This window comes from Apus apus, chromosome 2 (assembly GCF_020740795.1).
Source record: "Apus apus isolate bApuApu2 chromosome 2, bApuApu2.pri.cur, whole genome shotgun sequence".
NCBI lineage: Eukaryota > Metazoa > Chordata > Aves > Apodiformes > Apodidae > Apus > Apus apus.
This window is the reverse complement of record NC_067283.1, coordinates 51,290,138-51,316,305: the sequence shown is the minus strand read 5'-3', so window position 1 is coordinate 51,316,305 and position 26,168 is coordinate 51,290,138. Positions and strand designations below refer to the sequence as shown.

At 41.2% G+C, this 26,168-nt stretch overlaps 1 protein-coding gene across 6 annotated transcripts in view; it reads right to left on the bottom strand.

The window, feature by feature from the left end:
* PDE1C (phosphodiesterase 1C) overlaps positions 1-26,168 on the bottom strand; it is a 303,096-nt gene that overhangs the window by 195,924 nt on the left and 81,004 nt on the right. For 2 of the 6 annotated variants that reach the window (XM_051610094.1, XM_051610095.1), the window contains exons 1-2: positions 3,696-3,776; positions 2,962-3,064 (exon numbers count right to left, since the gene is read on the bottom strand). The exons of the other annotated variants lie outside the window; for them this stretch is intronic. In XM_051610094.1, coding sequence (XP_051466054.1) covers positions 2,962-3,062 — 101 coding nt within the window. In that variant the 5' untranslated portion in view covers positions 3,063-3,064; positions 3,696-3,776. Of the gene's footprint in view, positions 1-2,961; positions 3,065-3,695; positions 3,777-26,168 lie in introns of those variants that run through there. 6 annotated transcript variants of the gene reach the window in all.

Sequence of the window (26,168 nt, the reverse complement as noted above, 5' to 3'; positions counted from 1 at the left end):
TGAATATGTAATATAAAATAAAAACATTTTAGTAACTTTGTTGCATTAGTATTTTATCTCATTCTTAACCAGTAAAAGCAAAAGGAATCTGTACACTGCCCAAGGACCACCACCTCACACTGCTATCCTTACAAAGCAACCAGGCTGTCTGGACCAAAAAGCCATTTGTTGGAGAGACACAGAAGGAAAAGGAGAAGGGAATCCTTCCACTCCAGAGGCAAATTCAGTATCTTGTCTGACTCTTACAGCAACATATGACTCACAATGCAACAGACAGCTGGCTTCAGCCTCACAAAAAAAGCTGTCCTTTGCACGCTGTCCAAAAGACCTCCCTGTTCCTTGAAAATGTACACCTAGTGCCCAAACCTCCAAAGCCAACCATCCTGTGGGACCAAACGGTACCAGGCACACAGCAAAAAAAGCCCTCAACAGACATGCTTAAGCCAAAACCACACTACATTAGGGGAGTCTGAAAAGAGCCTCATCTCAGCCACCCCATTTCAGCCTTTGGTTTTCCAATCCCTTCAAACCAAGTAGGCTGAGACGAGCTGAAAATTTAAAAAGCCCCCTTCCCCACCCCCTGGAAAAGCCAGGTACTGCAAGAGGTGATGAATATTGTTTTGTCCACTGAGTCACTGTGAGTAAACACACCAGCTGGAACTGGGCAGGGGGGAAACAGGGAGGAAGGTACCAGAGTTGCCATGGATTAAGTCCTGTCAAGATGTCCAACCCATTGCTGAGCATTTGATACTGTTTAAATTGTCACAGCCCTCCTCCTTTAAAGGGTGTCAGGATCAAATGACCTATTAGGTATCTGCCTGCTGCAGACCACAACTCCCTGGGCAGTTCCATCCAGCAGCATGCCCTCTCTCATTACCTGTATAACACCACTGTAGTAGCACTGTTGTGCCTTTTAACTAATGTGAAATGGCTGTCAGTGTACCAGGGAAGGGGGAGAGATGTCTTGTCAAGTAGTATTTGGTCTCTCCAGGATGAAGCATCTTATTTAAGAGCTAATTAAGATGGCTGTGCACATCTAATTGTTCTTCTTACATATACAGACATGCATAAAAATGGACAGAAGAAACCATGAAACATGATGTCAAATCTCAGTCTGCAACCAGTTTGTCTCTGTGTGTATGCATGTGCTAAAAAGCCTCCATATAATGACTGGAAATGGAAATCTTCTACAATCTTTAATTAGACCAGAACACATTTCAGTTTTCATCTTGTGATCAAGAAATCTACAAAAAAAAAATTTTAAAAAAATCTGTCTCCACTATAGGCAAAAAAAAAAATATCTTGAAACTCAGAAGGAGAAGGATGTGTTTCTTAAACTCACACAAACACTGCGAGCAGAGAGGGCTATACTGAAAAACAGCCTGAGGTTTAGTTATTATATATCTAGGATAAGTCTTATAGTTCTGCCAAATTTCCAAAAGGTAGAAGAGACCAGAGCTTCATGTATAAAATACAGTCATCACCTTGTATTAACAGCAGGAAAGATCCTGAACTGACAATGCTGCTGAAAAATCACCTATGAACTTCAGGTGGAATTCAAATCAGCATGCTCCTAAACTCTGTATTAGACAGAAATTCAAGGACTCCTCAAAATACAGCATGGCACAGATTTGAAAACAAGAGGGTTTGTTTTGCGTGGCTGTTCTATTTGGAAGGCTTACAGGACAGCTGTCATCTCCTTTGATTAAGTTCCTTCACAAAACAGGCTTCCTGGAGTGACGCCTTGAAAGAAATACATATTCATGCTCGTCTCTTAGGCTGCTTGGAGTTCTACAGAAGTTTTGGGTATGCTTTACAAAGTATGTCATCACTGCTCTCAAAAAATAACACCCAAAGAACAATTCAAGTTTAACTTGGACCCATTTGTTTTCAGTTATTAGCCGTTTGTGGGGGTTTTTTGTTTGTTTTTTTTGTTTGTTTGGTTTTTGTTTTGTTTTTTTTACATTTTCTTGCTTCTGTGGTTCCCTAGTCTCCTTCTTCCCTTTCCCTCCCCCTTTCCCTTGAGGGCTGAAATTTTAATAACTCTAACATGTGAGACTGAAGTAAAAAAACCAAACCAAAACAAAACCCACAAACAAAAACGGTTCTGAACACACAGAGGGATGTAGCTTAACAAGATAATGCTCCTCTTTGCCTTGGCCAAAAACTGATGGGTAAATAAATGCTTTGCTGCCAGTAAAGGATCTTATTGCTGGTAGACAGTATTTTACATACCGAGAATCTGAAAGACGCCAGACATGAACTCTAAATAAGCTACACAAACTCCACAGCCTATAAACTTTTACTTTTCTGCAGTGCCAAGTTCTTCTCTAAGCACAAGTACTTTTTTTTTTCTACCCAGGAGGCTGTGTCCCATCATTTCGTGGCAAGTCAGGCTTAATGTATAAATGAATAAATACAATTCAATGAGTGGAACACGGATTTACTGTCATTACAAATGCTGTTTGAAATGTTTTCCAATTGTGCCTTCTCTGCCTATTTTGTCCTTATTAACCATGTCAGTGCCAGAAGTGGTGTCTGTTTACGAGGGGGGGGAAAGTCTTCTGTAGGCTACATCTAACAGTAAGTTTATGGAAAATGAAGGATTCCATTAAGTAGCATACAGGCTGTAACAAAACTTTTCTAGTATAGCAGCTTAAGTAATTAGCATCTCAGTAACTGCTTATATCTTACAATGCCTCATTAATGACATTTCTACACTCCCACTGGAAAACGTTTGCTTAATGTAACAAGCAGTCCAATTTAAGGAAGCAAACTAATCTTTTGCAAAGATTAAGTCACTGTACTTATGGAGAACAGGTGTGGAAACTCCTGGGAGATTTTGAAGGTACCAGCAAGAAAGCAAAAAAGAAAGGGCTACAGTAATTTTGACAATGAGAGGAAAGCAGAGAGGAAGATGGAAAAATAAATTAAAAAAAAAAAAAAAGAAGTACTACTTACAAGCCTCGGAGACGAAGCCAGATTTTCTCTATTTGCTCTGGCTGTAGGTATTTCAGAGAGTTGCTCTCAAATTCTTCGATTTCCTTAGTCGGTGACTCCATAGCTGCAGGTTACCGCTGTGGTTAAAGCTCGGCGAGGACGGATGCTGCCCCCCACACATGCACACGCTCCACCTTTAACGCTGCCCGGGAGCAGCCAACATTTTTTTTGCAGCCAATTCTCCCCCCTCCTCGCAAGCAGGGCGGCGTGGGCAGCCTGTGGACGCTCAGGTGTACGCGGGGGGCAGCCGCACCAGCAGCCCACCATCCTGGGGCTGACCCCAGGGATTAGAGGCTCGTCTGCAGACTGCAGACCCGCACGGATTTTTAGGTTTGGTTGGGTTGTTGTTTTTTTTTTTCCCTCGTTTTGCTTTTGATGGTTTGGGGGGGGGGAGGGGGGGATTTTTGGGTTGGTTTTCGTTTTTGGTTTGGTTTTGGTTTTACAACAAGCCAAGGATACAATCAGTAATACCAGCTGAGGGATCTTTATCAAGGGAGGATGGGAGGAAAATCCCTTGCTGACAGCTGAGCTGTCTGGACCAGCAGCTGGGGAGCGGGGCGGCCGCCCGGGTCCCAGGGCTGAGCGCTGCCCGGGAGGCTGCCCGCTGCTGCCGCCCTACGAGTGGCAGCCCACGGTCCCTCCGGGCTCGCCTCCCCCCCCCCGCCGCCCTGGCAATATTTTTTTTTTCCACTTACCAGTAGCGCTGTCGACAGGCTCGAAACCTGACAACTGAGGAAGAAGTCTTCTGTCAGCATAGCCCAAGCACGGCTTCTCTCTCTGCCTCCCTCTCTCCCGCACACACACACAAACACGGGCGTGCGAGAGGGGAACAGGCTATTGGAGAAGGGCTAGCTCTGATTAAAAACCCAACCAAGCCAAACCGTGATGTGTTCTTTTCGTTTGTTTCTTTTTCTTTTTTTTTTTTTTTCTTTTTTATTTTTTTTAAAAGGAAGGGTAAATTACAGAAAGTGAGCGACTGACTCCTGGCAAACAGCCATCTGTTCATTGCAGTCAGCCTGCTCTCCTGAGAGCGACGCACAGCACGGGCTGTATAAGGCTTCGACTGGGGCAAAACACTCTTTTAAATAAATAAATCAGTAACATACCATTGACTAAAGCACCCTAAAGCATGGCAGGGGAAGTATGCACACGGCAGGGAGATCTAAGCCCCCAGCCTGTTAGTCACGGATGCCTTTCAACGATGCCTTTCAACAAGAATCCCAAGCAATATATGAAAGGAGAATACATTATTCATAAAGCGTGAGGCTTGTAACAGGACCTATGGATCGAACTCAAGAGGTTTGCACAGGAGAGGTTAAAATCCCAGTTCTGCAATAGGACACCTGCCTCTGGGTCAGCTGGGACACCCCTGTACTGACCCCAGGCACAACATGGAGAGAGATACAGGGCATCCCTCACCACACCTGCAGGGCTCCTGCTCAGGGCAGGAGGAAGGACAGGCATTTCCGTCATTGCACGGAGCCCATCAAGCACGTCTCAAACTCTGCCAAGATCTCTGGCATGCAGCTCTTTAGTTAAGGTTATTTATGTGGTGTATTCAGCTGAAGCCACTAGAGCAGAAGGAAAACAACTGTCCACACATAGTCTCAGCCTTAACACGTTTTGTCACGTGTTGCAAAAGCTGCCTCTTGAGAATCAGAGCCTGCAACAGCAGAGCTTGCCTTGTGAAGGAAGAAAGGCTCCAGTGAAAAATTGCTTGCTGGTGGTGACTTGCAATGCCAGTTGTGCAAATCCACACGCCAACACTCTTGAGTAGTTGGAATGTGGAAATGTGAAGAATACACTAATTAGCCTAATCAAGCAAGACCCTGCTTAAGGGACTTAAATCAGTTCTTAGTCATGAAATGTGACTACTTCAAAATCTAGCTATGAAAAGTAAAAACAGACCATCCTGCCTTCACAGAGATCCTCCTACCTCATGGAAAAAAAGAAATAAATCGCAGATTTATGTACCTATACAAAATCAGTGTGGTTTCAGCTTAGTGATTTGTTGTTGTGCAAGTCGGTCTATAACTGGGCTCAGGCTCTGAAGCTGCACTGTTGAGTTGTTGCAAAACTCAACAACTTACCAATTCACTCTCTTGTTTCTTGCATATTCAAGAATGCTTTTCATACACAGAAAAACTAGAAGCCTTTCATTCATTAATGCCAAGGGCATTTTTCAGCTGGAAGGGTATGAAAGAGTTAAATCAAGTTTTGAGGTAAAACCACAAAACTTTAACCTTGTCTTCCACAGTAGAAAAAGTGCCAGAGTTCATTTTAATTCCAGTGAAATAAGACAGCTCCATAAAGAGTTACATCGTATTGACAGAAAGAGCCTGTACTGAATTAGGCTTATATATTAGACTTTTAACAAATTTGTGGCACTTCCAGCCTTGTCAATAAGATGACCCAGTTTTACTGATTCATCAGTAAGATCCAGAAGATCAGCCACATGTTTCGTAGGTGACAGATAATCATTTCCTACTCCTTATCTTAAAGTCTGTATCTGAGAACCAGCACAGCACTCCCACCCACCTATGGGAGGGACAGCGAGTTGCACTGATGAGGATGAGGCTGCAAGAGCAAGGCGTTACTGTCCTTCATTATTTCTGCATCATTTTGCTAATAAGTATACAAGATACATTTGATATTAGACTTCCCAAATGTAACCCATCTGATGTAAGGAAACCCTTTGTAGCTTTTAGTTTTTGTACAAATCAACAAAGAGATGCTGAGATTTCTGTTTTGCTGTAGGAGGCAAAGCTCCCTCACCCTTAGCTCCTATGGGTTTTAGATTTCTAAAAAAACCCCAAAAACTCAAGCAAAAACCAGAGAAAGATATTCAATCCCAAGGACATGTGGCCTACCACAGTTACATAAAGACACTGGCAGAACAAAAATCCCCATTTACACTTCATTTTTTCCTCTATACCTCTTTCAATTCCATTGTCAAATGCACAGAATTACATTTTTCCTGCTCAGCACTAGTCAGGAGCATTTTCCATGAAGTTTCATTTATTACCAGGAATCATCATTGTAACAGAGATAGATGTATTACCTATATGCCACAATCCACACACTTTTAAAATAACCTTTTCCTTTTAAATTATAAACATAACAGCTCCAGGTCATGAGTACAATATTAGGCCAACAACAATCTGAAGCTGGTGTTTCCTGTATGCCTGTACCTTACCTGTATGTTATCTATTTAACCAGTGACTCATTCTTTTCCTCAGAAATTTTTGGCCAATCGAGATTAGCAGGGCCCAGGTACTTTTCACCTTCACCATGTTACTACTTACTATGCAAGTTCTACCTTTAAAATACCAGATAGTACCAGAAAGTATACATATATAATGACAGAAGAGAAAATTTATGAGGGAAAGGGGAAAGAAATTTCAGCTGATATCTAAAAGCAAATAGAGGGCTGAGACTAAGAATTAAAGGAAAGTTACTATAGGCTGCAGAAATACCAGAAAAATTATGAACTAGTGTCATAGTTAAGAGGACCATCACACAGTGAAGAGATATTGGGCAGGAAAAGACAGCAAGATGGAGAAAAGAAAAAAGAGAATTATGAGATTCTGTGCCAGGGTAGGTTACCTTCACAGATCTGAAGAACTAAATTAATATTGAGTGGATCCTGTTCAAAAAGTGATACAAAAGAACCTAAATATCCTCCCAGCCTTGAATGGTGTGTGGCTTTTTGTTTCATGGTATTTTGACCTCCAAGAGCCTTTGAAATCATAAGCTACCAAATACAAGGACCATGCAATCTGATAGCTAATTGTGAAAGCAAATAAAACCAGGAAGTTGAGACGGGCCAAATCAGGAGAATGCAGACAAAAATGCGATTGAACTCGACTGCTGAGGAAACTGAGGGCTGGACTGATATGTTGCCACAGCAATGGTATTTATAGGAATTATGGGCAGAGATAGGGCTTGCAGCATTTGCAGGAAACCAGGTGATCTGCAAAACATGAACTCAGAGAGGAAAGAGCATTGGCAAGAGCCACACCAGTGTTGGAGCCCATGGAAGCAAATGGAAAGTCTAAAGGCAGCTACAGAGGAATTGGGAACATGTCAGAGGATGCTGCGCCTGCCAAAGGCAAGCATTTTTTAGAGTTATGACACCTAGCTAAAGGAAATTGAGACAGAGACACAAGTTCATCTGCTCAATGCAGGCAGAGATATCAGTGAGAAGAAAGCCATGACACAAGGTGGCTTCCTGCCCCATTTCATTTAGTGTTGTGACACAATTTGGAGCTGGCATAGGAGAGACCCCACTCTGTCAAACCTCTGTGGTAATAAAATAAATTAACCTCTTAGCAAGATTCTCTCCCCCTCAGTTCCCGTTGTCTCTTCATTTGGCTTTGCTTTGTAGAGAAGAAGACCAGGAAAAAAGGAACATGAGACTTCCTAAAAATAAAGTGTCCTTTCTTCTTCAACAAAATATTACAGTACACAGCAACTTTTTTTTTCTTTCCATGGTGTAGCTGAAACTCCAAAAACTTATTAGAGGCAACAAGAAATTCCCAGCAGCTGAAGCAGCATGAAGATCCTACCTGCTACCCAGGTCTGTTGCACCACAGGCACTTAGCACCTCAGGCAGGCTGGTTGCCTGTTTCCCAGAGAAGATCATCTCACCCTTGCAATGGCATTCAACCATATGTCTGCACTGCTAGTTCCCAGGAGGGTCTCTGAAGCACTTGAGGTTGATTTTCAGAAAGCTGGATGCTGCACTCATGTTAGAAGCAACAAATTGCAGGCACACAGCAAGTCCAGCTCCAACAGGCAGGAATGGCACCATCTGGCTCACTTAATTTAAAGTGCTTGACTATCAGGACCATCAAGTGACAGAAGCAGCAGTAAGCCACTTCCTGAAGGATTAGCCACATCTTCAAAACAGAGGAGAGCTCAGGTGAGTGAAAGCCCACCTGCCTGTTGGAGACATCCATTGCCCAGTCTCCACAGATTAAGGCAGTGCTGGGAGTGCAGACCGGGCTGTGTACGCAGCACTGCACTCCCCTGGGGCTGGAGAACCACTACACAAATTTTAACACACCGTACTGCATCCAAGCACCTCTCTAATCTGTCCCCCAGGAGATGCAAGAGGGATCCAGGTCATATTGCTTCCTTCAAATAGGGTCTAAACTGAAAGAAGAGACTGGATTTCTCTCTGTTGGCATGAGATTTAGGGCAGGAAGACTCCTTCCTGAGCTCTGAAAGCCTTTCTTGCCTTCTCTACTTACTTGTGGCAAAGGACCCAGAACACCCACCTGGGGTAGCTCTTGCATACTCCCTTCCTAGAGCACTAGATCAACTCTATAAATGACAGCAAAGGCTCAAGAGCAACACAGAGGCCCCAGGCAGGCCAAACAAGCTTTACACTGGCCACCGTTATCACAGCACATAGATTTGGGCAAATGGGGGCTTCACCCTCTTTACCTCCCCTTCCTCAGTCCAGGACTATACTTGCATGCATGTTAAAAGCCTCTTGATTGAGCCCTGTGCAGGAGGGATCTTAATTACAGTTACTTCTCCTTCCTGATTAAGTGCACTGTCCTGCAGGATTTCTGACGCAGGAGAATGGTGCCGACGGACAGCAGAGAGGTATTAAAAGGCAGTTGAGAAGAATCATAGAATCATAGAACTATTCAGGTTGGAAAAGACCTTTGGGATCACAGAGTCCAACCATCATCCCTACTCTACAAAGCTCTTCCCTAAATCATATCCACCAACATCACATCCAAATAACGCTTAAACACATCCAGGGACGGTGACTCAACCACCTCCCTGGGCAGCCTATTCCAGTGTCTAACTACTCTTTCTGTGAAAAAATTTTCCTAATGTCTAGTCTAAACCTACATTGTTGCAGCTTGAAGCCAGCTTGAAGGTCAGCATCTGCAGTGTGCCTCCATGAGGGAAGGCATTTCTGCAAAACAGTCAAAATATCAGGGCATGCAAGAGGAGGTCTGCCTGCCTCAGGGTGGTGGGACAGGTAGTTCATACAGAAGTCCAGGGCAGAGTGGTCAGAGCCACCTCTGACACAACATGCAGCTGTAAACTAGGCTCTGTCCTTGGATTAAACTGCCCAACAATAACTTTCCTTAAAGGCCCTACAGTGTCTTTATTTTTTTAAGTAAAAACTAGGAAAAAGACTAGGAAAAGAGTGGGGAAGTTCAGAGTCCTCCCTGCAGACTTCACCAGAGCTAAGTGGGTATAGCAATAACATTTAAAAGGCCCTCTGAAACTCATCCAAAAATGCTTCCAAGGCAGCAGCCTGTCTGACAGAAACAGCGCTTCATTGAGCAAGAGCAAACCAGAGCGATGCTTTCAAACAGCAAGATTTCTGAAGCCTTTGCTGGACTGCAGCAAAACCAGCTAAGCTAACCCATTCTGAAGGGGTAGCACTGGAAGCAGACTGAAACGTTGCCTATTGCTATTCCTACATATTGCCCACATAAACACACATTTTCTATCATCAATTAATTTGATTTGACAGAATGAAAGCTTCAAGCATTATAGCAGGTTCTATAATTAGTACGACTGCAATGTATTAATGTGTCTGTCCATGCATTAATAATCCAGAATATATTTTATTCTCTTACCACTAATGCCTCCAACTAAAATTACAGTAGAGTATTTGTCTTTGCTTTCATTATTGAACATCTGAGTCTGAATCTCTGAACTTCAATCATGGCAAACACTGTGATGAGTCTGCCAGCACCATATTCCAAAATATTATGCTAATACTATATTCAAACAGTTTGTAAAACACTGACATTTCTGCTAATTCTGCTAATGCCAAAATAAGCTGGGCAGATTTTTCTCAGTCTTTACCCTAGCAGGAAAAAAGTTTCTTGCTCATTTTCAGTTAAGAACAATTTTTCATTATCCTTTTTTTTTTTTTTTTTGTCTGGGAGGGGCTTAGGAGGAGGGAGAGGGGATCAGCTGTATCACTGAATTGTATTTATTTATTCTTCATGTCAAAAAATAGAAGAGGAATTGGGAAATATTTAGACACTTTCAGCTGACTCATATATATTTTTGAAAATAATCAGAACTACAGCACTCTGTCCTGAGCCCAATAAAAACCTCAGAAGGCTGTACTCTTAGAAGGTAAGCACTGTGCTAAGTATATGAAGAGTTAATAAAAAAAAAATCATGATATGCAGAAAATGAATAAATCAGACAATCCATCTAATAGCATAATTAACTCTGTCACACTTCACTACAAAATAAATGGAAGTGAAGAGAATTACTTGTATCTGATTCAGCTTTCGGCTGATGAAAAAGCATTAATATTCACCTAACTAATAAGGATTTTTGATAGCAAGAAACTATGATCAAAGCATAAGTGCCTCTATCCCATTTAGCCAAGAACACTATAAAGTCCTAAGCCTAGTGAATCTGCTCTAGAGTCACAATTCAGCTATATAGAATTTCAGTGCGAACAAGTCACGACCTGGACTTACACTGGTACAAATGAGGTACATTGGTTTCAGATTTTGTTGCAAATCCACTTTCTAGTTTTACTAAACTTGATCAAGGACTTCTCAAACAGTAGTTTCCAAGGGAAATTTCATCTTTTCCATCTAAGATTAGATTTCAGGATTTGATGGTAACTGATTCTCACCATAGCTGAGGAGCTATTAATACAGCCTGAAGTAAGGGCTGGAAGACAAGGCTGTAGGGTTAAAGCTAGCCAAGGAGTAGAAATATAAGGGACTGATAACTGCCTTTAATTACAAGCAACCACTCAGTTCCCTCAGGATTGGGGAACTGTGATTTCTGCTGCATCCAGTAATTATGGAGAGTTTTAGCTTCTCTGTCCGGAAGAAGCACAGATGCAGCTGACTCGGGGAATGCTGCACTTTATAAGAAATTTCAAAACCAGTGAGCTAGGTATATAGATATATATAAGTAAAATATATTAAGACTACTGTTTTATTCCATGTGTTCAGTCTCAGACTGATAACAGGACTACATATACTATGGCAGGAGTTTTAAGGGAAGGCAAATTTTAGCTTAACATCTAAGAAAATATTTAAAAAAAATAGAAAAGTGACAGTAAAATCATTAGCACAAAAAAAATGCAACTGATTAAGTCGGTGGAAAAGGTCCTGCTCTTTTAAACTTTTCTTGAGTCAAGCTGACAATTTTGTTTAAAAGCTCTGGTGACTGGTAAGAATTCTTCTATCAAATACTATCAACTAATACTGCCAGTAAGCCAAATGCATACCTCTTTCACGGTCTGTCCTTTTTGAGTCAGAGTTGCTCAGTTTCTGTGAAGGCAGATTTAAGAAAGCTTGCAGAAAGCTTCTTCAGCTTGGGAGGCTTTACCAAAATGAGAAAATTTCCATCCTGATGACACTTGAAGTTATGACTTAAACCATGGTATGGCAATAGCTTAATAAAAATCCCCATCTCACTCTCTCAGAGCACTGCAACTTTGACAAAAGTACTGTCACTCTTGCAGGGCATTTTTTTACGTCTGTTTAGTGGCCTCCACAGCCCTAGAAAGCCTTAAAACCTGTGTTACTATACACAACAGTTCAGGAAGGAGGCATGAGAGAGGAGTGATGGTTAAAGGAAGAGGAGCTTTATAAAATGCTTTGCAAAGAAAGAATGAGGAGAGCTTGAAAACTCAGCTACAAAAAGTCTTGGCAAAAGCAAGTAAGATATGAGTAGTCCAAGTAACTAATTACTTTAAATAAATACCTAATTAGAGGATTAAACAAGAACTGGCTTTCTAGTCTTTTCTTTTTTTGCCAGCAAACATCTGATGAGATCAAAGTAGACCATTTTGAGGACTTGAAGCCTCTATACAACTTTATTGCAGAGTTTCTTGCTTCAGGTCATCTTTCACATCTTCAGATGCAAAGGGACTGAAAAAATACTAAAGTTTATTCAAAACAAGAAGAAAATTGTCTCAAAGTGGTTTTAATCACTATTTACATGTTTAAGAGGCGTAAGTGGGAGGTTTTTCTGTCACTCATATGCAAATTATATTTTCTTACACAGGCCAATGCTGCCCCCTGTACCATGGAAGTGCTACATTTGATCTTGTATTCAATATATTTAAAAATTACAAAGCATGAAGACAGGGATTATTGTGTCTTATTATTATCCCTTCTGGAATTATAATATATAAATAAATAACTTACATAAATATAAAAAATAATTGTTAAAAGTCAGCCAAAATAAATCTATTATTATAGTGGAATACCTGTGTATATACCATTGAACTTTATCAAATTAAAAGAGTATGGAAATTATTTATAAACCAGACTTCCACTTTTTCCCCCTTTTTGCCTTTTTTTTTTTTTTAATTAGGATCTGCCCAACTGCTGTGAAGAGGAAAGATTCACAGTCGCTTTTAGGACTACCACTGCTTTTTGATGCCAGGGAGCCCAAATGCTATTCTTTCCCTTATCCTCATCCACTGTCTCCTGGGGGAGACAGGTAACCACCTCTGATCGCTCCACTAGTCTTTACCTGCAGATGTAGCCAAGTCAGGGCTATTTGACCAACCAGCTCTGGCAGACTGCAGCACAAGTAACAAATATTTGCTTTGGGACCTTTCTGCCCCTAGTTCTCCAATTAAATTTATATGTCCCATATTTTTCCATAGATAACATGCATTGGACATAGATACAAGCAGAATTTGGAAGCAAAATGCAAGACCAAACTGCTCTGAAACCAGGGAGTCCATCATGGTCAGAGAAATGTCTGCCTGGTAGCAGGGACCTACAACCTACAGAAAACTTGTGCTGAAGTGATTGACAAAGTAGAAGCTCATTAGTCTGATCTCAGCAGTGTGCCAGGCATCAGAGCACAGAGGAAAGAACAGTGAAAGAAAAGGGAAGAAGAATAAAAATCAACATCTATTTATCACATTAGATCATGGCTGATTAACCTGTTCTCTCTCTTTCTGAATCCAATTCCTGTGATCATGCAAGTGTGGTAGATACAATACATGTGGAGTTTACAAAGGCCTCAGTTTCAATGTTTCAAACAGACAAGTGCAATGCGAGCTGGGCCACCACTAAGAGCAAGATCTTCACAGGATTGTCCACTGCTACAGCTGGCCTGTCTTCCCTACCTGTACTTGCTCATGCAGACCCTAAGGGAACAGCTGCTTCAATAGAGCTAAAGGAAGGTTGAAAAGGATTGCAATTGTTCTCTGTAGTTTCCAGACATAAACACCAGGAAAAAAACAACCACAAACTTCTAAAAGAACAACCCTGTCACAAGAACAAATGAAAATAAACTGGCCCTGAAAACAATTTGGAAGCTAAAAGGCTTCTAAAACTCAAGTACTGAGCCTCTGGAAAAGCACCCCAACTGGAGCAGCATGAATGAAAAATCCCACCTGACTTACTTGAAGATGAAGGTTCCCCAGCTTATGCAGAGGTTATACAGACAGGCTGGAGAGTTGGGCAGGGAGAGATTTAATGAAATACAACAAGGGCAAGTGTGGAGTCTTGCATTTGGGAAAGAATGACCCCAAGTGCCAGTATAAGTTGGGGACTGACCTGCTGGAGAGCAGTGTAGGGGAAAGAGACCTAGGGGTTCTTGTAGACAGGAGGATGACCATGAGCCAGCAATGTGCCCTTGTGGCCAAGAAGGCCAATGGCATCCTGGGGTGTATTAGAGAGGGTGTGGTTACTAGGTCAAGGGAGGTTCTCTTCCCCCTCTATTCTGCCTTGGTGAGGCTGCATCTGGAATATTGTGTCCAGTTCTGGGCCCCTCAGTTCAAGAAGGACAGGGAAGTGCTTGAAAGAGTCCAGCGCAGAGGCACAAAGACGATTAAGGGAGTGGAACATCTCCCTTATGAGGAAAGGCTGAGGGAGCTGGGCCTCTTCAGCTTGGAGAAGAGGATACTGAGGAGCAACCTCATTAATGTTTATAAATATGTAAAAGCTGAGTGTCAGGGGGACAGAGCCAAGCTCTTCTCAGTGATGTTCAGTGATAGGACAAGGGGCAATGGATGCAAACAGGAGCACAGGAGGTTCCACATAAACATGAGGAAAACCTTTTTTTACTCTGAGGGTGACAGAGCACTGGAACAGGCTGCCCAGAGAGGTTGTGGAGTCTCCTTCGCTGGAGACATTCAGAACCCACCTGGACACATCCCTGTGTCATCTGCTCTAGGGGTCCTCTCCGGATAGCTGAGGGGAGGTGGTGGGGAGGTGTTTGAGTAGTGACAGGATCAGAGGAAATGGTCTGGAGTTGCGGCAGGGAAGGTTCAGATTGGATATTTGGATGAATGTTTTTACTGGAGGAGTGGTCGGACACTGGAGCAGCCTGCCAAGGGAGGTGGTGGAGTCACTGTCCTTAGATGTGTTCAAGAAATGTGTAGATGAGGAACTTCAGGACATGCTTCAGTGGCCGAGATTGTAGGTTGTGTATTGCGGGGTTTTTTGGGGTATGGTTCTGTGGAATTTGTGTTTGGTTTTGTTTGGTTTTGCTGGTTTTTGTTTCATTTTGTTTCTTGTTTTGTGTGGTTTGTTTTGGTTTTGATTTGTTGGGAGTTTTTTTGTTGCACTCAGTGATCTCAGAGGTCCTTTCCAACCCTGACTATTCTGTGATTTTGTGATCCTGCTCTGGCAGAGGGGTTGGACTAGATGACCTTTCAAGGTCCCATCCAATCCCTCACATTCTATAATTCTGTGACTCTGTGATACTCAATGCAGCAGACTAAGCCCAGCGACCTATGCTCAGTCCTGTACCCTGCAGATGTTCCTGCCTCTGTACAGAGAGGCCTTGGGCTGACACTCCCATGGGAGGACAACCAGCTCAGGGCAACCCACTCTCCAGAGAGGGGAAAAGAAAAAAGGTAACAGGAGGAGATGCAAGAAATTAGTATATTTTTATTCAGTAGAAATGACTCTTTACTTCACAGGAGAGACTGCTCCAAAGGTTTAAAAGGTGTTCCTCAAAGACCACTCTTCTCAGCTCCAATTGCTGAGCTCCCTTAAACAGCTTAAGGGCTTTGGGGCTTCCTCACTTCTCATAAGTTGTATTTTACTAGAAAGAGGAAAGGTCTGCCCTCAAAACCTGAAGTACCTTTTCCCTGTGGAAAAAAAACATGAGTTTTGTGAGCCTGCAGGTAGGTTTAGGCGCTTCACTGCAATGGCATGCTCCCCATCCTTTGTAGCTACAATTAGCCTTTGTGCATGATTGATTCTTACCATGTTTAAAGCATGAAAATGTTTGTAACAAACCCAAAGTACAGAAAAATGTCATAGCAAGAAAACACACACACATATGTATATATAAATATACATATATGGATGTAGTCGGGGAGACTCCAGAGACTGCCCAAAGAATGAGGAAACAGTAATGCAGAACGGTTCGTCACAAGGAAGTTTCAAGGCAGCCCCCCTTCCCTAGGCAGGTAACTGGCATCCACACGTCAGGATGCACACAGTAGAAGGTTCAAAGGCAGCACATACCCTCTCTCTCTTGTTGCTGCAAAACTAAATCCTTCTTGTCTGCTGGATGAGCAGAGGATGGCAGCTCCTTTGACCAGACAGTTTCACAGGCACGTGCCCACTCAGGTAGAATGTGCTAAGGAATTTGTTTGTCACTGCCAGCATGTATTCAGAGAGATTACACAGTGGTTGGTACTGCTGTTACCTTTTTTCATTATCATGTTGTACATAAAAGTATTCTAAAGCAAACCAACTAACACAGATAGTGCAAAGAACATGAATACATATGAAACCCTGAACACTGCAAATTACTGCCACAGGAAAGAAAAGAACCCTTTCCTGTTAGCATGAGATTTACAGTTTTCCTTTAGAATTTCATTTACTACCCTCTGAGTCCTGCAGTCTGTGTTTTGAAAAGAAACCCACTGACTTTAAGATCAAATCCTTACACTGTTATGATTTCAACAGATGTTTTGAAGCGTGCAGAATTTTAGCTGAAAATCATAGTGTTCCCCCTGCATCTACAAGGACTGTTTCTCAACCTGACTTTCCAAAGCACTGCTGGATCACAAATAGTTTAATCTGCCCTTGATGTTCACTGCTGCCTTGTGCATTTAATTGGCAACGTCAAGAGTTATCAATAGCTAAAAATATGCTAAGTATCTTCAAGATAAATCCTGCACTGTAAGAACAAATAATATTCCTAAAATCGTCATTTAAGTTAAATCATGCAATTCTCATTTGAATTAGACCCATTGATCAAATTCCAGCAACTTCTTGTTCACACTCTCATCTAATCTATTTCCCCATTTCCACTGCATATTACCACAACTTTAGCCACTAGTGGATGGATTTAAAAATAAATGGAAGTACTGAAGACAGCACAGGATGTCAGTGAAATTATTGTTGTATATGTTGTTCCCACATATAGCATTTGACTGGTGCCTGAGACAGATGATGAAACAAACCATCCACAAGGGAAACACCATTGCTCATCTCCCTCTCATGGCTTATTGGTAATGTTTTGATTTGGCAAAGGGTACTGTCCAGACTCCTTCCTTACAGACCTGGGTTCAACCATTTTTGCTCACTTTCAGGCTCTGTGTTACTTTTCACCCGCAAGTCCAAATTAGAAACCTCTCTCAGTCAAATCATATACAAGAACCTGCAGAATGCCAACTACAAATATCCTCTCCAGATTTCTGTTTCAGATTCATCACACTGGTCCACCACATGAAAATCAGTGTACTTTCACACATTGACAATGAGTTGTGTTTGTACTGTGGCAGGACAGGGTGAATTTAGATAAAGGAAAAAAATAGCAGGCCATGTTTTGAATGGCTTTAAAGTACAGTCACTACACCTCTGACAGGAAATTATCTTGGAACTTTCCACAAGTGGCTTGTGAAATTACTCATCTAGGTCACACCTGAGAGAAATTTAAACAGTATATTTCACATGCCAGAGCATAAAAAAATTACCCTGAAGAGGTATTTTAATAATAAAGGCAACTAAAATTAAATCTACAATTAAATCCCTTTGCAATCAAGAAGCTATTATACTATCATCCTTTAGAAACAAATCTGTCTTTGCCAGAGGAGTGGGTTGTATTCCCTTCCTTCAGATAAATATAATACAGTATCATAAATCCATCAAACTGTATCTTAATGACCCACCTAGACAAAAGCATAATGTACTAGATTCCTTCATGCCTTAATGTGTTTCCTTCTCACCTGCTGCCTTGATCTTTAAAAGATATGCTCAGCAGCAGTCAGTTCACCCACCAGTAAATATTTGATTTGTATGCATGAAGCTGCTGCCACCATAACAACTCAGTCCTGAGCACTTCCTAAAAGGATTATAGTTGCTTTTGGATTCCCAAGACTCTAAATGTTTATCCACTCTCAAATAACCACTTTTCTCTATGTGACTTGTGACCATCTGCACAGAAGCTAAAGTTACTGTGTGCACACATACATATGTGTGTGTGTGTTTGATTACAAACGTGAGACTAGACTCAAGAGTGTTAAGGTAAAAAAGAGAAGCACTACAAGTTTTAGAAGAGTCAGTATAAAGAGTGCACAGACAGCCCTAGGCTACTCTGTTACATACCAACAATTAAAGAAAACATTTAGCTATACAATTATATCCATTTCCATACTGCACTGTGCAGACCCTGCCCAGCTCACTGAGAGACTGTTTTCATATTAGACTGCTCAGCTTAGTAACCGGAGCCAGTAAAGTCTATAGTGGTAAAAGGCCTGAAAAGAGATTCTTACAATAACTATTTGGTTTAATTTCCACACATTCACTCTGGCACACATGACACTGATATCATGAAGAAGGGAAGGTGGAAATGTCGTTTCTTCTTCATGCAGCATCCCATGATAGTTCCCTCTACCATGAGGCAATTCTGTCTCCAGCATTGTTATGATGCAGTATTAGTCTCCTGTATTTTGCTCAAATGGGCTTTGTGTTGATATTTTTTAGCTAAATGTGAGTTCTGAACAGGGTATTGGAAGCACATTACATACAGACTCTGCAAATGCTGCATTCTAATGATAAGTGATAAATATGCTGACATAAGGGAAGTGCCACCCCTGAGTGCATAAGAGTGATTTGGGGCCTGTTGTGCCAGTAAAAGAGTGCTTATATTTGGTTATCTGTAATGCATCTACTGTAAAACCACAAAATATTAGTAAACCCTATTGTGGATCTTGGCAGCAACTGGATTCAACATAGGTTTCATGCTGAATGACATCTCAGCCTATACTTAAGCATTGAAAAAATTTTGTGCAGTATTTAAAATCTTAATTCACAATGAAACTGACCTAATCTGCTCAAAGCAGAATGTCTTGCAAACCTATGAAGTGGCTCAGGTATGCAGTTGGTGTCAGTTGTCACCCCTCTCAAAGCAGTACCTTCTCTCTTTCATGGCATTGATTTATTGCTATCCAAAGGCTCCTAAAAGTCATTTCTTGTCTATATGTTTGGCCAGAGAGATGAGGAAATTCCCTCTCTTCACCAGCTCTGACTTCATTCAGTCAGATCCACACTCCATTACAATGTGTCCTGAAATTGATGCAGCAAAAGAGTCTCAGCAATTCTAACCCACACGACCTGACAAATTCTGACTCATGATTTAATCAGAGCCGAGAAACGTTTTGCTGCAGCATTTCATCTTGCAAGGGTGCTAAGAGGAACAGGGGAAGGAGAAGGCTTTTTCTGCTTTCATTTGGAGAAAGATTACATAAGCTCACATAGAATGAATTGTGTACAAATACGTATTAGAATTGATGGTACTGCTACTCTGATTTATTGAGATTAGTGTCTGAGTAAATTGTAGAGATCAAAAGTTATGGTGGAAAGAAAAAAAGAAAAGGAAAGGAAACAAAAAACATTTTAAGAACCAAACATAATAAATGTCAAGACATGACACACCTTACACCTAAAACCCCTCCAGTTTCTGTAGAAACATGAGACAATAATTTTTTTATTTATATGTATATATTCCAGTTACTAGTTCAACAAATGTAATGTATTGCATTTCAGTTGACTCTTAAACAAAAACATTTGCCTGTGTAGTTTCTCAACACACATTTGACTGGGTTTTCACATGCCAGTGTTAAGATTGTTACCAAAATGGGCATTTGTAGAACTGGGCTGGCTATTTCCTCATCATGGGCCAAACAAATAGGTGTCTTTTCTGTATTTTAACAGGGTCTAAATTGTAACTAGGAGCCTGGTTTTGTAAGCTGTAAAGACTCTCAGATTTTAATTACACTGTTGTGTTAATACAAAAGTAGAGAACAAAATTATTTAACTTAATCTTTGGCTTACCCTTTGCATTTTTTTTGTGCATATTAGTTTTAATCCTACTTCTCAGCTGAGATTTATCACTCTAGAACATGGACAGATCTTGGAGGGATTTCATTGTATTGAAGAGCAATAAAAACAGAACCCCATTTAAACATGAACTTAAAGGGCCCATCAGCTTTCATCTACTGAGAACTTCAGCATGTGGCCAAGAAAAGCCACAGCTGCTTGCTCAAATTGCAGCTCCTGCTCCTCTGCTGGGTCAGTTCCACCACCACTACAAAATTTTGCTTACAGCGCAGGGATTCAGCTGACTCACACAACTAATAGCCTCAGCAGCTGCCTTGCAACAGGAAAAATCTTTGCTGGTACTCATGCATCAAAAGGAGAGGGAGTTCTCCTGAGGTTATTAGGCAATATCTTGCAGAGATCCCACTCCATGGGAATGAAGGCAGATGTGTCCCTTCTCCCTCAGACAACCCTCCCAGAGGCAAGTTTTGAAGACAAAACCATACCAGCCTCTCATACGAGTACACAGGACTGCCTTACATTGGTGAGATACTTACATTTCACCCCTGAAGTACTTTAGGTCTATTGTAGTTTGATGTTGTTTTTCTTTCAAATGGGTACACTGGTGGCAGGTATGAAAATTCAGTGGCAGCAAAGCAAAATCTCTTGGGGTTGAAAATAATTGTGTGACCACCAAGGCATGCAGGACTTTTTACTTGCTGCTCTGGTTGGGATATAACCTAAGACTCTTACGAGCCACATCTTAGTCCATTAGTCCTGGTTACAGCACCAAACCTGGTGTAAATCCTGATCGTGTTTTAACCTGAAAAGTTGTCTATTTGAGCCCAGTGTTTCTGGATGCAGGGTATGTCCTTAGAAATATGAAGCTTTTATCTTCCAAAAATATACTGAATCTCCTGGCAGGAAGACCAGATGCTGGGATTCAGCTGGAAGAAGTCACATGCCTTCACCCCTAGCAGGATGTCAAACCTGTACTGTTCTCTTGGTACCAACTTCGCTCAATGGTTTTCTCCTTAGCAGTATAATATGGAGACCTTAAGTATTAAATTACAAAACATTGCTTTTCCCAGGAACTTAAAAAGGCACAGAAAAAACTATTAAAGGATTCTTATTCTGAACCAAATAAAATAAGAAAGTTTTTAAAAATCATCAGTATCACCACAGAACTAAAATAATACATAAGGCTTCCTGACTCTAATAACTTTACTGTCCAGGAAGATTGCACTTGTGAGTCACTGACGTGTGCAGACTGCCAGCAGAATCACATGTATACCCAAAATATGACATAAAATGAGGTAACATAATAGAACTTCAAGTGTCTGTGGTGTATCTCAATACCTATGCATGCTTTAAACAAGTATTAATAAAAATAACCCACCAAGGTTAGAAACAAGAAGGAACAACAGTGACACATGCAGACTACAGACTATTAAGGGATTAATAAATTGTTAATAAAGGAAAAATAAAACAAGCTGTAAGCTCAGCTCAAGAAGTAAACACTTGACCATGTGGACTGGAACTCTTGAAATGTGAATTTCTTTTCTTTAATTGAAGAAGAAATGAGTTAAAGTCCATTTCAAGCTGTGGTTCTACCCCTCTCCTAGGAAAAATTACCAATGCAGAAGTGTAGCTTTTGTGGTACCTTGAAAGGGGGCTACAAAGCCCCAACTGAGAAGGCCACAAACCCATCTTTAAGGGACAGTGCTGTATAATCTCCTAAAGGTGTGACTTGCTTGCTACTAGTATGAATGTGTTAAAAGTGCTAATTTAAACAAAATTAACTTTAGAGCTTTCACTGATAACAGCTACCCTGATCTATCAAGCAGTTTCTGACATGAGCATTTGGCTTTTTTCTCACTTCTGCAGTGCACAACTAAAATCTCACGTGAGCTTCTACATACATTGAAAAATGTACTGTTCCTTGCAATGACTTCTGGCTGAGAAAACTGTGTCCATGCACTAACCCACCTCATTTACATAATGAGTGGTAGTCAAGTGAGTCAAGATACTCATACACTTCTATACCTGCTAGGATGGGGCACTCAGACTCATCATGTCATACTTGTATGCCCTTCAGCAAAGCAACTATAATAGATTCATACTTGAAACAGGTTAATGAAAAAAAAACAGCAGTAAAGTGAACCATGCACACAAGTTTTAATATGGGAAATTATTATCACCCAACTGAAAGCTCAGCAAGAAGCAAACCTACTTCAAATTGGAGTAATTAGATGCCTGTAATGTTTACACACAACATTTGCTAAAACATGAGAAATGGCATTAAGGATATTCATTTTACTTTTTCAGATTTAGGTTGGACATTAGGAAAAAGTTCTTCAATATGAGGATGGTGGATCACTGGAACAGGTTGCCCAGAGAGGTAGTGGAGGACCTGTCCCTGAAGGCATTCAAGGTCAGGCTCAATGGTGCTCTGAGCAAGCTAGTCTAGTTGGAGATGTCCCTGCTTATTGTAGGGGGGTTGGACTAGATGACCTTTATTAGGCCCCTTCCAACCCAAGACATTATAATATTCTTTATCAAGAATGTGTTGCAAATATTTGTAGTCCCTTTAGAGAAAAAAGATCACACCTGATTCTAGTCATCATTTACTGTCTTGCAAAAACACTAAGACATAAACTTGTGGTTTTAAGCATTTCTGTTCAGCTACCACAGATAATTCCTTGTTGTCCCATCTGACCACAGTGCTTCCAGTGCCATGGACTGTTGGTCAAAAATCAGTCATTTGAAGCAGCAAATTGTTGAAAGCAATGTTCCTGGGTAGTGAACATTGTGCACTTCCACCAGGTACACTGCAAAGTGGAGCCCAAGTGGCAGGCACTGAGCAAGGCCAACGCTAAGCTGGCAGCTGCCCTGAACAAGCTGGCCAGCATCAAGGTCAAAATTACCATAAGTGCTTACCACTTGGTGGGACATGGCCTGCTCATCACTGCTTGTGTAGAAATTCTGCACTTTGGAGAAAGCTGCTTCTCTGCACTCATGTATTTTTAAGGACAGGGATCCAAAGATTCAGTAGATTGTAGTATTTTCCATCCCTTTTTTTGCTGCTTTCTACCTTTCATCTGTTCTTTGATTCAATTTGTTCATTGTTTCAGGATGAAAGAGGAGAGATTTAGATGAGATATTAGGAAGAATTTATTTCCTGTGAGGATGGTGAAATAGTGGCCCAGGTTGCCCAGGAAAGCTGTGGCTGCCCCATCCCTGGAAGTGTTCAAGGCCAGGTTTGATGGAGCTTGAGGCAACCTGGTCTAGTGGAAAGTGTCCCTGCCCATGGCAGGGGGCTTGGAGCTAGATGATCTCTAAGGTCCTTTCTAACCCAACCTATTCTGTAGATCTGTGGATATGAAACCAATCAGCAGGTCTCCAGCTTTCAAGGTCACAGCAGTTGTGTGTTCCTAGAGGATATCTTTTTTTATTTCAAAAACTACTCCAATCCTAAGTCAAGTACAGCAACCTTAAAAAAACAACTACAGAAATTAAGTCAAAATTAATTATTTTACATCCTCAAAGAGCCATTTGAAGTCCCTAGCAGAAGGCTGACATTCACAGTGGTAACCACACTAGCAGACCCCTATTCCATGAACTTTTACAGTTATCATATGATCTAAGAGATGGGCTAAATACCAGGACTTTCCTAAATTCAGTGATTCACAGCAGACATTACCCTATGTCAATTTAATTCTAAGGGGGACCAGGTGTAGTAGCTGAAATTCAGAATTGTCCTTGAAGAGTCTTTAACCTTTGCTTCAAGCAAGAAAGCTGCAAAATTTGTAAACCCCAAACATCAGTTACAGTTACAGGAGAAAACACATTGCCATTATCAAAGCAAAATGACAGCAAGATTTGAAAGAGGGTGAAATTATGCCTCATGGAATTAATTGATATATTTCTGATATAGCCCCTGATCCTGAGAACAAGGTTCACCACTATCTTTAACCATACCTATGTTCAAGTATTTGAAGTGTTTAGTGGATCAGGACTCTCAACTCCACACTTACACTGACAGGCACTGACATGCTGCATCAAGGGAATAAGTCATCCAGTCATGGAGAGTGGCACGGGGAAAGAGCAGAGCGATGAAGCAACCCAAATCCCTTGAGGCACTCAGGAAAATGTGGAAAAATATCAGCTTGAGTCAGAAAAATAAATAATTTAATGCACAACACGGAAAATAAAAAAAGTAACAAATCCTCTTTCTCTGCAAACATGTAGCATTTTCTTCACTGCTTACTTCTTTTTTTTGCCTTTTTTCTTTTTTTTTTTTTGCCTTTTTTTTAAGGGGAGGGGGAAACACTAATATTATATGCAACACTTCCACTTGTTTGGACAAAAACTTGCCAAGAGCAATAATATTGGCCTCTCACACTTTTCTATCAAAAAAGTATCACAGTGCCACTGTGTACACTGCTATCAAAAGCCTGGGAAGGGCTTTATGGGGCTTTGCAATCTGTGGGTAAGGACTGGTCTGGCTCACTGGAGAGAAAGGGAGCAGTCCTTCCATAGGACAGCAGCTCATGAAGGCAGAGCAGCACTAAGAGCTCCCACCTTGTCCCTGACTCCACACCAACACAACCTCAGGTAAAGGATCACAGGCTGCAGCACAGCAGCTCTCTCCCCCCATCACATCCCCCGGAAGGAGATAGAGAAGAGAGACGGGTGAGAAGATGAAACCCAAATTCTCCCTAGTTTTTCCCCTCCCTATTTCCAGATGAGCAAAGGGCTGCAAAGCAGAGAGGGGGCAGATGCAAGTGAAGAACAGCAGATGCAGAACAAATGGGTTCACACCAGCTAGTACAGGGAATAGGACACACAACCAGCATTCACCCTTACAAGTTTTGGTATCACATCAAGCCTTGAGTTTAAGGTCCCAGTGTTGGGGTGATATTGGTCATCACTCACCACCAATGGGGACTTAACACAGGAAGAAGGAAAAAACATGCAGGAAAATTTACACTTTATCCTGAAATGCATAAAACTGAGTAAACTTTAAAAATGGATGCCACAGTAATGTTCTTGTGAACAGTCTGTGCATCCCAGAGTGTGAACAGCTGAATCTTGATATTACACAGAAAGAAGCTAGAATGGTCCAAACATGAAAAGACTGAAGGATCTGAAGTGTGTAGGGATGGTAAAGAGGAGCTCTGCACACTTTTGTTCAGAGATACGTGGACTTCTTTTCTTTAGAGTGGTAATATTTTTTACAGATCAAAAGCTATCTTCTGAAACATGTATTCTCATTGCATAATATCACTTACATGAAATTAAATTGTTAGAGGAATAATCTATATAACAATTTTGACATCATGCAGTATTTGGAGGCAGAGCAGCAGAGGCACATGGAGATGTGATAAACAGAAAGAAAATGGTTCTTCATAGACTAGTGATATTCAGGAAGAACTAGTTTTACTGGTAGCTTGCTCAATAGTATCCAAGCATAAAGAAAATAAGGAACAAATCTTTTATGCTTTTATTTTGAAGCATTGTGATTATCACTCAGCATCATTCTGGCCAGCACCATCTGCCAGCTCCCAGTAACGTCACAAATCATATTTCCTACTTCACATTTATTTATTCCCTCATTATCACCTGTTACACCCACACATTACTGTGCTTTGCAAGCAACAGGCATAACCTCAGGCAAAGGTTACTCATAGGAAATCATGTCTCTGTCCAGATGCCTGGATTTTGTTGCTACCTTCCTGTCTCTCCCTACAGCCAAATATAAGTTTGGGGTTTTTTTTGCAAGAGGTGCACATTACACACAAAAAGCCCCCTCATGTTTTGCATGACTGACCAGCATTGTTAACGGAGTGGCAGAAGCACAGGATTTAGAAGAGAGCTACTCATCCAAGAGCAATGGAACAGATTCATGTCCAGCAGCCTCCAGGGCTTTGGTACCTGCAGGTACCACATGGTCCTCATCATGTACAGTGCTCCTATCATGTAGAGTGACCACAGAGCACAACACGAAGACAAATAATGAACCCTAATGAAAGTGAAAAATCATTGCCTGGGAAGTTATGCATGCACACGGTGTAAAGGGAAAGGCTTTTCTGTGTTAAAATGGTCATTGCACAGAGATACTGAAATATAAGATACAGAACAACTTAGTCTTGCCTTCATATAGATCAATATTACACATTAAGTAAAGGATTTCTCTTAATGTAAGGTGCATAGACCCTTGAAAAATTTCAGGGTCCCCTGCAACTCTTGAGGTCCAGCAGAACTAAGACGATCTAGAAGTTCCCATCTTCATAATATTTTTTGCTACTGCCTAATGGTATTATTGTTTGTACTTTTAAAATAAAAAGAGAAGAGGGTTCCTACCTATGTGAGTTTCTGTTAAAATCTATAGCTACAGAAATTTCTTTCTTGTTCCTGAACACTAGTGCTACCTCATTTCACAAGAACCCAGCTAACAGAAGTGCCTTCAAACCAGCATTTCAACTATGGATCCTTTTGTATGTACAGCAGAAATAATACTGTGCATCAGCTTTATTTACTTGCTCAGTAATAATTTGCTTAATAATACCCTGTTATGGTGATCACTGAATCCCCAAAGCTTTTGATTTCCAATTGCATTCACAGTCCCAAAGTCAACTGAGTTTGTGTTTCCCTGAGGGATGGCTGAGAATTTATAATTTGGGGTTGTGTGGGCTGACCCGTGGCTGCTTCATCGAGAGGTACCAGTAGATAGAAGAGGAATGAGAACAACTTTAATATCACTTGAAATTTTATATCGTGAAGGAGAGTTGTATGGATGCATTGAAGGCAGGATGTGCACCCCCAGGACACTGCAGCTACCAGTGCATGCCACATTGCCACATCAACAAATCAAAAGGAATCATAAAGTGGAAA